A 15,193-nucleotide genomic window follows, 5' to 3' on the forward strand; every position below is an offset into this window, starting at 1 on the left:
TTAAAGCGATGTTTAATATGTTTTTGTTTAGCAATTTTTTTTTAATTTTATCTTTGTTTTAGGAAATTGCATTTTGTAGCACTGTATGACAAATCTGTTTTTTTAATTTTTATTCCGACGTCTCTCTTTTTGACATTGTACATCAACAATTTTCGAATAAAGTTTGAATTAAACAATGACAGTTTCAGTTTTTATACAAATACTGTTCATTTTTAAGTAACGGACAGGAGGATGGCTATGAAGAACAAAAATGTACTGTAGGTTACGCGACCCCTTCTATTGCCTCACTGTTTCGAAACAGTTCATTGTTTCCGGTTTCTAGGGATCTAGTAATACACTGATCGCATACGTAAACACTGCGATCGATGGAAGGTAACGCCCGATAGGTATGCAACACACCTAACGTACAGGTAACGCGGCTACGATCTTAACTGACGAAGTTTATTACCGTAGTCTGCGCTCACTTGTGATAGTCTGCGGTAGCCTACGGTAGTTTTACACCGCTACTCGTAGCACATATCCAATGAGAGGCTAGAAGGAAGTCATGTTAAGTTCAGCAGACGTTCACTTCTCCACTCGCTGCATTTCTGGCGGCAGGTCTGATGATGACGGGGAACGAGCTGAGCCAGATCCTGCTGTCGCTGTTCCTGGCGTACTACGGCGGCCGCGGCAACCGGCCGGTGTGGATCGCGTGGGGCGTGGCGCTGTCGGGCATCTCGTGCTTCATGCTGGCGCTGCCTCACGTCATCTACGGCGCCGGCGGCGACGCCTTGGCACTCACTCTCGAATATCAGGAGGGCGGCGCGCTCTACAACACGTCTGCACTCAGTGGTAAGCAAGCCCTGTAGCTGACCACAGCCATATTTGTTTGAACCACGTGAAACTGGCAGTGAAAGATAGCCTGTTTCAACGTCTACTTTGATATCAACTTGCCAGTACAAGTACAGCAGAAGCCTCGTTCTTTTCTCAGTGACCTAGAATATGAAGTGCGTGGACTGATTTTTTTATCTATCATAGATTTATAGTCAAACAGCAATATTGTCCCATTCAAAGCAGTTCCCTTCAGCAGCGATGCATCGGCAGAGTCACCCAGTCTTGGTAGCAGCGTTGAGAGGCTTCAACTGGTAGGGCTTGTAATTGTCGGTCTTTTGGATATTTTACAGAGCCCCAAAATTACATCCCCTTAATACATTTTCCAGTTTCGGGAAAAGATAAAATTCACAAGGACTCAGGTGAATAGGGGGGCTGTGCAACAACATGAATGCCTTTTCAGGTCAAAAAGGCCATGTGACTTGGGGCGTTGTCATGATGCAGCATCCACTTGTCTGAAGGGTCCGGTCTCACTCGATTCACCCTTTTCCTGAACATTTCAAGGACATCTTTGTAAAAAGCTTGATTGACAGTTTGTCCTGGAGGAAAAAATTCTTACCCCTACTATCAAAAACAGCAGATCAGCGTTGTTTTGATCTTTGATGTGCTCGTTCGAGCTTTTTTTCGGTCGAGGAGGATCTGCTCGTTCGAGCTTTTTTTCGGTCGAGGAGGATCTGCTCGTTCGAGCTTTTTTTTTCCGTCGAGGAGATATCTCAGTACGTCACACCACACTTTGCCAATTTGTCTCAGGATCATATTCAGAAATTCAGGATTCATCAATTGTGATCACACGTCTGAACCATTCGTGGACATCGCCAATCCTCTTACGAAAATCAACATACACGTCTCTCAGATTCTCCTTTTGCTCATTTGTGAAATTTTTCGGCACCATTTTGGCACAAACCTTTCGCATGTGCAAATCTTCAGTCAGAATTTGATATACGGTGGAAGGTTTAAGTTTAACATTTCTCCCACAATCTTTGTTGTTGAACGTAGATATGATCTCATACGTTAGAGGTTTTCGTCGGTTTTTGAAGTTGAAGGTCTCCCTGAGTGAGATTCATCTTCAGCGCCTTTCAAAAATGATTTGTACCAGCGAAAAACTTGAGCTATTGATAAAGGATACGCCTGTTTCAACTTTTCAAAGGTCACCCTCGCGAAGTTTAACACAAAACTTCATAGCATAACATTGCTCTGAATTCGATTTTAGGAACACACAACAAAATCACAACTTCCTTGATGGCACTTTGGAACAGCATGTGGACTGAGCATCTGAAAAGGATGAACACAGCGGTCTACACAAGCAGAAAAACACGGCGTTGCCAGATCGCTCGCAGTGTTGGTCTCGATACTTTTCTCACATACCTCGTAGATACAGTTTCCTGACAGGCCAACAGAAATGTACCATGAAACAACGCAGCAATCTGAGAGTAGGCTAACACATCCAGGAATTAGACTTACTGCACGTTTATTGTGACATGGAAGATAGCAGCTAGTCACAAGACTATCGTTATACTACGAATTTTCAAACGAAATCAAAAGACTTGCTGCTATCTAAAAATTTTCCCTTGGCGGGAGGGATGGGAAAGAAGTGCGAGATGGTAAAAAAGAGGAAACGAGAAAAGCAGAAGAACTATAGGGAGGAGAAAAGAGTTTAAGGGGGATAGAAACAGACAAAGGCATGGAAACGTTCAGAAAAACTCATTGAAAGAAGAGGGATGAAATACGAAAGGATGAAGGTAGGTGGTGAAATAAACCGGAGAGAGAAGGGAAAAAAGAAGATAAGCCTTAGAGAGAGCAATACGATCACAGATGTAAGAGACAATGAAGAAGAAGAAGAAGAAGAAGAAGAAGAAGACAGAGAGAGAGAGCTTTGGGAGATGAAGGGAATGATAGAGTGCACTGAATAGGGAGACAGAAAAAAGGGAAAGAGAGAGCATAACTGGAAGGAAACGCGGAAGGGTGGCATGAAGGTGGTAAGAGAGAAATGCCATTAACTCCACTGTATTTAGTCATAAAATATTTCAGATCAGTCAGTCCGTGAAAACATATTTCGGGCGATTATACCAAGTGTCACGTTTGCATAAAAGGAATTTTATAAAATATTCCAGGAGTGAGCACATACACGGAGCCCCTGTGCAACGCGACCCACACGGAGGCTGACGAGTGCACGTCGGACTTCAGCATCATGCCGCTGGTGCTGGTCTTCCTGTCTCAGTTTGTGTTGGGCATCGGCACCACGCTGTACTACGCGCTCGGCCAGACCTACCTCGACGACAACGCCAAAACTACGAGGACGCCTCTGTTACTCGGTAAGAACGGATCATTTGCCAGTAAAACGTATTATGTGAGACCTAAATACGGTGAGTGACCCCTTCACTTTTAAATCACACAGTTAATCCTGACGTTCCAGTATTAATACTTGGTCATATTCCCACATCAACCTATCAACGAATCGAGAGACTACTCGCCAGGGTCACAGGTTGAAACCCAAATCTTTCCGCTGCCCTTTACGGATCAATGTCATCTGACACGGTAATACACGATCGAAGGGGAACCCCATTACTGTTATTCCACAGATGTAACAGGAGACATGGCTCGTCTTTAAGACATTGGACTCGTATTCGCGATAGTTAGTATTCCAATCCCCGCCCAGATAGCCATATTTAACTTATCTGTGATTTCCGTAAGTCATATCGTGTGAATTCTGGAATATTTTCTTTAAATAGACCTCGATTCTTCCCTTTTTCATCCCTGTGCAACCAACGTTGGAGTCCTTTTCTACGGACGCCGATAAGACATGGATATCTACCTTTTCTCACTGTGACTGCTTCCGTTGTGGCCAGTTCACCCTGTCCTTCCATTCATTCCATGCTCAACATCATAAATACCAACAGAATACTAAACTGCACAAACGCTCATTACAGTCAACCAAACAATACAGATACACGCCCGACACTTCGTAATAGTTCAGACAAAAGGCAACGTCGGTGAATCTCTCACACTGATTCATAGCATCACACTGAAGTCTGAAACTTTCAGAGCAGTGAATGGTTTATAAAATCATTATTATAGGGAAGCAGATTCAGAAGGATGTAGGTTGCAGTAGGTACTGGGAGATGAAGAAGCTTGCACAGGATAGAGTAGCATGGAGAGCTGCATCAAACCAGTCTCAGGACTGAAGACCGCAACAACAACAACATATTATAGGGAACAGACACTGCAATATCTCATACGATGCTAAACAGATTTATAGATGATAATTAGGTCTGAGTTCCTCCCATTACTCGCGCGTAGGCAATGAGCGCGACAAACAATCTGTAAACCACATTAAGTCGAGAATGAATTTTTTTTATTTAGCATAAACGGCGAACAGTGTCTCTTATTTTCAATTTCAACCATTTTTATCGTGTGAAACTTCCACAAAGATAATAAAGTAATTTTCTAAAATTTTGAGATCGGAGCCGACACTACCTTCTAAGACATTAACATATAAAATATAATGGTCCTATTGCACTTTCGTACAATAAGAGGCGATCAAAAAGTTTCCGTTCGAGGGCCACAGTAACACCCTGCCTGCACCTCGGTGCTTATACATAGTATTCCCGCATCGGAGTCGCACTGGGTTGCATACACGTTGCAGCAACGCCGTCATAAGGAAACTTTTTGATCGCCCTTTGTACAATCCAGATTCTCTATCCAGAATAACGTACTGCATTCTGCCCATTAATAAATTCTCTGTTCAGGTTCAAACCCGATTTAATGTCCCGTCATACATATTTGGTCTAAATGACGTCATTGTAGTACTGAATAAAAACCATCGCCCACTATCAGAACGACACGCGGAGGCGATACACTAGGAGAGATGATAGACAAGCACAAACAACCCCAACACCAAAGACTGCTGTCATTCTGCGAGCGGTGTAGGGTTCTCTCTACGTCATCTTGCATCTTGTGCCAGAACCGGTGACAGAAAGTAGGCGCGAAGCAGGGCTAGCTGCACTTCATTCGTAACAAACGTTAAAAAAAAAATAACGCAGGAGCGACTGATTTCCGTGGTGTAGTGAACAACGTAAATAAAGGTACATAGAATAGAAGCGGGTCGTATTTAATAATGAGCCCTCCTTTTGCAGTGGTGGCAACGATCGCGTGGCCGTCCATGCGGGCAACGTGAGCAACGCCACTGTGACCAGTTTGCTGTAAACAGGTCCCGACAACCCGTGTCAGGGTGAGACGCGCTTCAGTGTCATACTTTGTCACTGTAGGGTTCCTCTTGGTCATCGTAACAGCTGAACAGTCCTGTGAGCAGTGACACTGTCATTCACTACTGTATTTAAACACGAAGAGGGGGACCTACAGTACAACGTGGACTCTGAGCCACGGAGAAACTCAGCATTTTTCACATTGACTAACATTGCCAGAGGTAGTAAGTGACAAACAAAAATCCTAGGGCTGACAAGAAATAGTATTTCTATACATTTAAAATCATTTTTTGTTCGTCGTTACTTTACCTGCCTATCAAACCTCCCCGCTACCTGCCTCGTATTTCCTGTAACAGCTTGTATCACTGAGTGCTTGTAAATGCACAAAAAACTGGTTCAAATGGCTCTGAGCACTGTGGGAGTTAACTTCTGAGGTCATCAGTGCCCTAGAACTTAGAACTACTTAAACCTACCTAACCTAAGGACATCACACACATCCATGCCCGAGGCAGGATTCGAACCTGAGACCGTAGCGGTCGCGAGGTTCCAGACTGTAGTGCCTAGAACCGCTCGGACACTCCAACCGGCTGTAAATGCACAGTTTTGCATTTATGAAACGTCAATAATTTATCAGTTTTTATACAAAATAAAAACGAAACAGTCACTACAACTCATATATCTTGACTGACACAAGGAGGACTCTTGAAGCAGATCCAATATCACATGATTTTATAATCATCCTTTGATCTAGTTGCTATGATTTCGATTCATTGTATGTATTTCGACTAACTGTAGTTCATCTGCAAGTGGTAATATCGACGAGGCACCACTGAAAGACCCAAATAAACGGAGTTACATTGAGAAACACCTTGCAACCGTGAGATTTAACAAGTATGACACAACCCTGCTAATCGATCTAGTCATGTGCAAAGTCATTTGTAATATTCTCGACACCAATGTTATGTAAAAAAAAGACTGATTACAGTATACACAGAAGTAAATGTAGAGTGGAAATGTCAAATATTCCAAGTCCCAAATTTCACATTTTTCAGGAGACTCAAAATGCAACTATCTCTTTTTGCACACAACTTATTTACATCTACATCTACATCTACAAACATACTCCGCAATCCACCATACGGTGCGTGGCGGAGGGTACCTCGAACCACAACTAGCATCTTCTCTCCCTGTTCCACTCTCAAACAGAACGAGGGAAAAATGACTGCCTATATGCCTCTGTACGAGCCCTAATCTCTCTTATCTTTGTGGTCTTCCCGCGAAATGTAAGTTGGCGGCAGTAAAATTGTACTGCAGTCAGTCTCAAATGCTGGTTCTCTAAATTTCCTCAGTAGCGATTCACGAAAAGAACGCCTCCTTTCCTCTAGAGACTCCCACCCGGGTTCCTGAAGCACTTCCGTAACACTCGCGTGATGATCAAACCTACCAGTAACAAATCTAGCAGCCCGCCTCTGCATTGCTTCTATGTCCTCCCTCAATCCGACCTGATAGGGATTCCAAACGATCGAGCAGTACTCAAGAATAGGTCGTATTGGTGTTTTATAAGTGGTCTCCTTTACAAATGAACCGCATCTTCCCAAAATTCTACCAACGAACGGAAGACGACTATCCGCCTTCCACACAATTGCCATTACATGCTTGTCCCACCTCATATCGCTCTGCAATGTTACGCTCAAATATTTAATCGACGTGAATGTGTCAAGCGCTACACTACTAATGGAGTATTCAAACATTACAGGATTCTTTTTCCTATTCATCTGCATTAATTTACATATATCTATATTTATAGTTAGCTGCCATTCTTTACACCAATCACAAATCCTGTCCAAGTCATCTTGTATCCTCCTACAGTCACTCAACAACGACACTTTCCCGTACACCACAGCATCATCAGCAAACAGCCGCACATTGCTATCCGCCATCTCCAAAAGATCATTTATGTGGATAGAAAACAACAACGGACATATCACACTTCCCTGGGGCACTCCAGATGATACCCTCACCTCCGATGAACACTCACCATCGAGGGCAACATACTGGGTTCTATTACTTAAGAAGTCTTCGAGCCACTCACATACTTGGGAACCAGTCCCATATGCTCGCACCTTAGTTAGGAGTCTGCAGTGGGGCACAGAGTCAAACGCTTTCCGGAAGTCAAGGAATATGGCATCCGTCTGATACCCTTCATCCATGGTTCGCAAGATATCATGTGAAAAAAGGGCGAGTTGCGTTTCGCAGGAGCGATGCTTTCTAAAGCCGTGCTGATGCATGGACAGCAACTTCTCTGTCGAACTGAGAATATGTTCGAGAATCCTGCAACAAACCGATGTTAAGGATATTGGTCTGTAATTTTGAGGGTCCGTCCTTCTACCCTTCTTATATACAGGCGTCACCTCCGCTTTTTCCCAGTCTCTCGGGACTTTACGTTGGGCAAGAGATTCGCGATAAATGCAAGCTAAGTAAGGAGCCAATGCAGTAGAGTGCTCTCTGTAAAACCGAATTGGAATTCCATCATGACCTGGCTATTTATTTATTTTCAACCCATTCAGCTGCTTCACAACCCCAGGGATGTCTATCACTATGTCCTCCATACGGGAATCTGTACGAGGCTCAAACGGCGGTATGTTTGTACGATCCTCCTGCGTGAAAGATTTCTCAAATGCTAAATTTAAAATTTCAGCTTTCGTTTGGCTGTCTTCCGTTGCCAGGCCAGACTGATCAGTGAGTGACTGGACGGAAGCCTTCGACCCGCTTACCGATTTTACGTAAGACCAGAATTTCCTTGGGTTTTCGCAAGATCTTTTGCTAAGGTATGACGGTGGTAGTAGTTGAATGCTTCGCGCATTGCTCTTTTTACAGGAGCACGAATCTCTACTAACTTTTGCCTGGCCTCATTCTCCCTATCTTCCTTGTACCGCGAGTGCAACTGCCTTTGTTTCCTGAGCAAATATCCACCAAAACTGAAAAGTTGTCTTGATACCGCAGAATTAAGCTGTTCATTTCATCACTGTAAAAATAATGAGACAGAGTAGAAAATAAATAATGTATAAAGAATGTTTTACAAGTCATACTTGTGAACCGACTGCTTCTCAAAAAGAAAGTTTTAATACTGGGGCACTCGTAATATTTATCATATAAAACAACAGCAACTCAGCCATAATGCTTCAACTAAAAAACTTCAGTCAACAAAAAGCGGTTTTCATATCTTTCAAATTTTTTTCTAGAGAATAGCAAAATTAAATTCAAGAAAAAAATCTTTCAGCATTGGCCTCTGTGTCTTATACAACTTCTTTCTCGGGATCAGATGTAGTGAAATTTAATGTAGAACTCCCTGTGCTGTTGAGGAAGAAATGGCAACCTGCCAACGGATCTTTGTTTTGCAATTTATAAACATGGTTTGTCTTGCAGATGAAGTACGACATGGTCTGCATCAGATATGGACTTCACTCTTTTGAAGATTTTTCATTCTTCTATTTCAGAATAAGAATTTTTAATAGCTGGTTGAAATGAATAAGTATGAGGCATTTTGATCGTACTACTTTTGGAGATCCCACACACTGGCATTGCCAAATATGTTTCCGTAGCATCTTTTAAATAAAAGAAGTAAGTTGTATGCATTGGAATAACATGGAACAATCTTATGTAAATCTTGCGGAACAAAGGCATTACTTACCTTTGTTCTACCATGCGGCATGGTTTTCTCCATCATTTGTCTCTTGCGAAAAGTCTAGGAACATGCAAAAGAGTACCGACAACAATAGCACTGAAAACGCGTTTTGTGAAAATATGACACTTAGAACGTTTGTCAATTCCACTCTTCAATTATTCGCCCTTTTCTTCACTGTTCTGAAACAACCAAGCAGTTAAAGAACAAGGTATCCTCTGCTATAAAATACAGTGTAGCAACAGACGACATCGTATGGGAAACAAGACAGATTTTGTTTTAAATTTAGTTTCAACACTCCGTTACTGATACAGTACATCTGCGGCAAAAACTGCCTTAATAGAAAAGTGTTTCTCATGTGTCAATGAAGTTAGCGAACAATTTGGTGACTTTGTGTATTACTTAACTATTATTTAGCTACAAAAGACTACAAATGTTTGCGCGCACACACACACACACACACACACACACACACACACACACACACACACACACACACACAGAGAGAGAGAGAGAGAGAGAGAGAGAGAGAGAGAGAGTGTGTGTGTGTGTGTGTGTGTGTGTGTGTGTGTGTGTGTGTGTGTGTGTGTGCGTGCGTGTGATATATCGTTGAACCGTTGAACAACGGATATGACTGGGATGTCAACATTGTAAAAGTGTCACATTTATTCAACCGCACCTCACGATGTAACATGTGCATATTACGTACATTATTGATCCAGTGACCTTCGTGTGGATTGTTTTTCCAGGAGCCGTTCTTGCACTGAGAACAACAGGACCGGCATTGGGATTTATTATGGGTTACCTTTGTCTCAACCTGTACATAGAGCCTGGGCTGACTCCAATCATCAGCAAGAGAGACCCCAGGTGGCTCGGTGCTTGGTGGTTAGGTAAGCAATGTGAATGAATTTAGCTCGATTTTCTCTCATGCATTAAAATCACCATCGATGACAACATGTTCTGTCTTGTTGATTTTGTTCATTCCTTTCTGAAGATCATCGCCAAAAGTATCAGTATCATCCTTCTCTCCCCCCACCCCTTCTGGGCACAAGGCAACTAAAACGTTTAGATGATATCTTGGAATTGGAAGTCTAACTGTCATTACTCTTTCATTTATGATTGATTGACTTCATTCCTTGTAAATGGAAAAACAAAGGAATTAAGATAACGAATTAGTAATATATGAACGTATTTTTATTTGCTGATGACACCATTATTATTTAAAAAAATTAAGATGACCTCCAAAGATCAATATACCAGCTGAACGAAATTTGCAAGAAGTACAGCTATAAAATTTCTAGCAACAAATCAAAAATAATGCCATTCCGAGGAAAATATCCAGTTTTAGATAATTCAGTTTTAGAACTGTCTCAAATCTCTTATTTAAGCTGTACTTAAGTTCTGATTTCGACTCTGATATTGAAAATAAAATACACAAATTCCGAGTTGTCTGTGGTACCATTAGCAGAACATTGGGCCATGAAGTACAAAAATAAACATCATAAAATGGCTCTAAGTACTATGGGATGAGGTCATCAGTCCCCTAGACTTAGAACTACTTAAACCTAACTAACCAAAGGACATCATACACATCAATGCCCGAGGCAGGATTCGAACCTACGACCGTAACAGCAGCGCGGTTCCAGACTGGAGCGGCTAGAACCGTTCGGCCACAGCGGCCGGCAATAACCATCCTGAAATTCTATAAGTAATAACGCTTCCTGTGTTATCCTACGGAAGCTAAATCTGTGTTACAAAAAAAAAAATAATAATAATAAACTCAAACAGCAGAGCTGAGGTTCCTAAGAAAGACAAAGCGCTGTACAAGAAGAGATATGATTAGAAACGAAGACATTGCAGCAGAATTAATATTTTCAGCACTAATATAACAATTCGAAAATATCGTGAAGATTGGAAACAACACCACACGAGAATGCCAGATCATAGAATTCGTCAGAAGATCCTGAACTACAAGCCGAATGGGAAAAAGAGATATTGGAAGACCTAGAAAAAGATGGGAATGATTTTGTTTGTGAGTTCGAAACTGCAACAGACTTATCCTTGAAAGGAAGTGGTGGTGGTGGTGATGATGATGATGATAATGATGATGATGATGATGATGATGATGATGATAATGATGATGATGACGATGATAATAATCTTCTCTCATGGCGTCTTTGCAATGAAAGAAATAATTTGTACCTTCTACTGAGAAATCTGTATCATACTGAAAATTTCGACTGCAATCAAGAACATTAGGTACTACATTCATAGCTGTTGATCGAGAATCATTATAATCAAGGCTTGCTAGGTAATAAAGCGAAGATCAGAAATACAATCCAAGCTCGGCATGGCTTTTAGATGGTTTTCCACGTCCAGTGAGACAACATCGATTACCAGGATGCGGAATATCCGGGTGTCGGACGACAGAAATTGTCCTACTGCCCAAAAGACGTGCTTGTTTCGGATGACAGAATGATTTTTGTGAGCCGCCGTTCTCCTTTTATTTCGTTACTCATAAAGCCAATGGACAAGGTGTGATTTCAGCCGTGAAAGTGATACCGCCAGAATCTCATGGAACTGCTTCCACAAGTAGGTTCAGACATCCTCATTTTCTGAAACCCCTGAACGTGCTCGATGCAATCCACAGCATTTCTAAGTTTTGGGACGACATAGAAATAACAAAAATAGCAGTCTCGTGGAAGTGACTTTGTAAGTTAAATTATGAGGAATGTGATACTTCTGCTCATCGAACCGATTTTGTCAAATAAATCTCCGGTAATGAAGATGTAGATGACGAAAACATCTGCGAGTGTTTAAATAGCATTGCCAATGAACCAGAACTGGAGCCAACAACTGAAGCTGATTTGGTAGGCAAAGTGTGCTTGGTAAAGAGCAGGGACGAGATGATGCAAGAATTCGTTATTACGCACTCCGAAGCACTGAAATGGACTGATATGTTATTAGGTGATGCAGGACAAAATTCGTTTGAGTGTTTGAGTATATCGATGTTTTGCCTCCCCAGAAAATGAGAAAAAAGTTTATGACAACGGAAAAGGTTCGATGATTATTTCCCGAAAGGGACCTGAAAACAAGTGATACGAAGTATAGTGAGATTTAATCGTAACTTTTCAAATAAGTTGTCCGTTTCCGACGAGTAATACGTAAATAATGCTGTAGGCTTTCGAACATGACATGTGACAATTTTTGTAAATACAGTAAACAGCAGTTTTTGGTGAAATATGTGTATTTTGGATTATCTGGGTTTTTTTATTATGTAGACGCACGTCCGTATTAACCTCCATTATCCTGTGCTCGTTGCAATTAATGTTGAGTTGCTTTACTGGTGCCCAATCCGTTCCATTCAAGCAACCATCAGCGATTTGTTTGAGAGTTTTTATCACTGCATTCAAACAATTTGATATTTGCCTTCAGGAGAATGACTAGGCCACCTAACAGACGCTTCCATGACGAGAAACCTAATACGGTCATCACTGCATTCAAAAAGTTTGATATTTGCCTTCAGGAGAATGACTAGGACACCTAACAGACACTTTCATTAAGAGAAACCTGATACGGTCATCAGAAAGCAATGCTAACCATTTTACCACCGATGCTGAACGAAATTACACGATATTTTACTGCTCTGTTAAGACAGTCGCCACAAACAGGGGACAAAATTTATTTAAAGCGTGTTAACGATATGGACATAAGGCTCATGGTAGAAGAAACGTATTGTTTCTGCTATTTCGGCTGCGTTTAACGAGTTCAACGTTGCGTGTACCTAGTAATACCAAACCAGTCTTTTGGAATAAACGAATGACTGACTGATTGTGTACATGAGTGAATAGGAATTTGTACATAGAGTACTGTTAAGTGTAATTTGTTACAACAGCCTATACTAATGCTTAAATATCTACAGTAAAAACTTATATAAATACTGGGGATGAATTTGTGTTGCAGGCTGGATCATCCTGGGATTTGTCATGCTGCTGTTTTCTCTGCTGATTGCCATGTTCCCAAAACAGCTTCCAAAGGCGGCAGCCAGGGACAGAGCACGAACCAGCAGCTTTGCAAGACGGAGTTCGAAGACGCACCGGCTGAATTCTAGCAGCTCCGTGCGCTCTCTCTCCTCTCCAGAGCAGGAACCGCTAACCAAGAAACACACTTTGGATGACTTCATTCCCGATGATCCAGTTCCAATCAGTAAAACCAAAGAGGCAAATCCTTTTGGACCGACACTACATGAGACAAGACCTTCACTGACGGGTAAGAAGGATTATTTATAGAATGTGTAGAATCCGATACATACACAATGAAGTTGACAACGGTAAACATACTTTAAGATGAAAACTACCTATTTCCTTGCAAACGTGTGGCACAAACAGCAATAGGCTCACTATCCTCCACTTTTTCCCTATACAAAAGAGACTGAAATAACCTTTATTATTTTACTGCTTCATAAACACAAATACCAACAGCATGTAAGATAAATACAAGAAAAGTTTATCAATAAACAGGCTTACACGTCTCGCACAGCTTACTCAGAGCTTTATATCCACCTGAAGAAATAAGAACGAAAAGTCTCACACACAGTCAGGAGCCCAGTGCACAATGGTTTATGGTTCTTAATATTAATTAGTACGGGATATGTGATGTGAATGGAAGTGCAGCTCAGCAGTATATTAAACTTGAGATTTCTTCGCCGTAATTGGAATTATAATGTGTTAATTTATATTTAAATTTGGTCAATAAGTATTTGTTTCACAGCATATATGTTCATTTATATTTACATTTCATCAGTATTTGTTTGTCAGCATTGTGTTTGTATACCCACAAGGATATTCGAAGACTCGAGCAGTGTTTAAATACGTAGCAGGAAGTAGACTGAACATACAGCGTGTCCCGCATAAAACCGGTACGCTCCATGTCCGAGATTCAAGTAAGAGTGAACTAACTAAAAAACAGTTAATAGATACGTTAAAAAACATCTTGTCACCTGCTTGTAAGAGATGCTGGAAATGATGGTCATGTGCGTCCAGGCTTTGCTGACTTCGTGTGATGACTTTAACAGGAACAGGAAGCAATTCTGCAGACTCCATGTTGTTAATTTCTCTGCTAACGTTCCGTTTAAGATCGTCTATTGTGCGAGGATTGTCAGCATGCCCTTTGCTTTTTAGTGTGCCCCATAAATGAAAATCACACAATGTTAAGTCCAAGGACCTTGGGGGCCAGAGGTCACTACTGACAAGTCCGTCTTAAGGAAACACGTCGGTGATGTACTTTGTACTTCGGTTGGACGTGTGAGCGGGCGCTCCACCTTGTTGGACAATTGCACACAGCTTATTTGTGTCTGCTAATTGTGCATAGATATCTGGCACAGTTTAAGGTGCAACTGAAAAATTTGGGACCAATACGCGCATACAGGACAACGCACACCAAACATTTGTCTTCTCTGAGTCGAGAGGTTCTGCTTGCTGAATATATGAATTGTGCTGTGACCAGTATCATTCTGTTTGTTTACATAACCTGAGAAACGAAACCAGGCCTCATTTGGCATGAAGTAAAGCAAGGGGTCCCAGTAACACTTACCAACTGATTTTAAAGTCAGTTACAGCAATGAACTCTCGAGCCTCAAATTTCAGCTCTTGAACCACACTCACACGAGGGATTTTAATTTCATGTCTTTTATTACACGGTGACACGATGTACGAGATGCACCAATCTGCTGCGATAACCTCCTTACCGACTTGCGAGGACTTCTAGCGCGGATTATGTTCATAGAGCTCACTGTCGCTCGCCTATTCTTCTGTACATTCTGAATGGAACCTAAAGCTCTCAATCTCTTGTACATATCTCGTATAGTGATATTTGTGGGGAGTTCCCTAGCAGGAAACTTCGCTTGAAACATTTCTTTACATATCTTGATGGAGTCTGTATTTGTGAACACTCTACGATATCAATTCGCTGTTGTAATGCAAACTGCCCCTTTTCTGTAACAGCTCGACAACACGAAATTCTCACAACTGATGCACGAACATACAACTGCACTCAATTTTCCGATAAAATGAAGTGTAGGCAACTTTAGAGACAGTGTTACCACTTCACAAGCAACTTTACTAGAGATGATTTACCGTTACCTGGGGCTTAACGGTTTTATGTATGACACCATGTAGTTACTTAGGCTGGGATGCACAACAAGGGACTGAAAGACGAATTCTGAAACATGTCCAGAATATAAATAAGTTTGTCGTGCATAACTGAGGTCTAATTTTCTTTCTTTACCTAATGGTGGATTTATAATAATTCTGTTTTTTTTCTCTTAAGTATTATGTCACATTACAAATTTCATTTTGATTAAAACTCTGAAAGTAATCTGTATTACAACGCATTATGTTTAAGTTTTACATTGAGCACTAAACTACCTGTAGTAGCGACT

General features: G+C 41.4%; 1 protein-coding gene across 1 annotated transcript in view; it reads left to right on the forward strand.

Moving 5' to 3' along the window:
• The window catches only part of LOC126279835 (solute carrier organic anion transporter family member 74D), a 161,477-nt gene that overhangs the window by 127,668 nt on the left and 18,616 nt on the right, over nucleotides 1-15,193 (forward strand). The window contains exons 3-6 of the mRNA XM_049979710.1: nucleotides 598-831; nucleotides 2,982-3,182; nucleotides 9,504-9,644; nucleotides 12,718-13,023. Of these exons, the coding sequence (XP_049835667.1) occupies nucleotides 598-831; nucleotides 2,982-3,182; nucleotides 9,504-9,644; nucleotides 12,718-13,023 (882 nt within the window). The remainder of the gene's footprint in view (nucleotides 1-597; nucleotides 832-2,981; nucleotides 3,183-9,503; nucleotides 9,645-12,717; nucleotides 13,024-15,193) is intronic.

Source organism: Schistocerca gregaria, chromosome 1 (genome assembly GCF_023897955.1).
Source record: "Schistocerca gregaria isolate iqSchGreg1 chromosome 1, iqSchGreg1.2, whole genome shotgun sequence".
Taxonomy (NCBI): domain Eukaryota; kingdom Metazoa; phylum Arthropoda; class Insecta; order Orthoptera; family Acrididae; genus Schistocerca; species Schistocerca gregaria.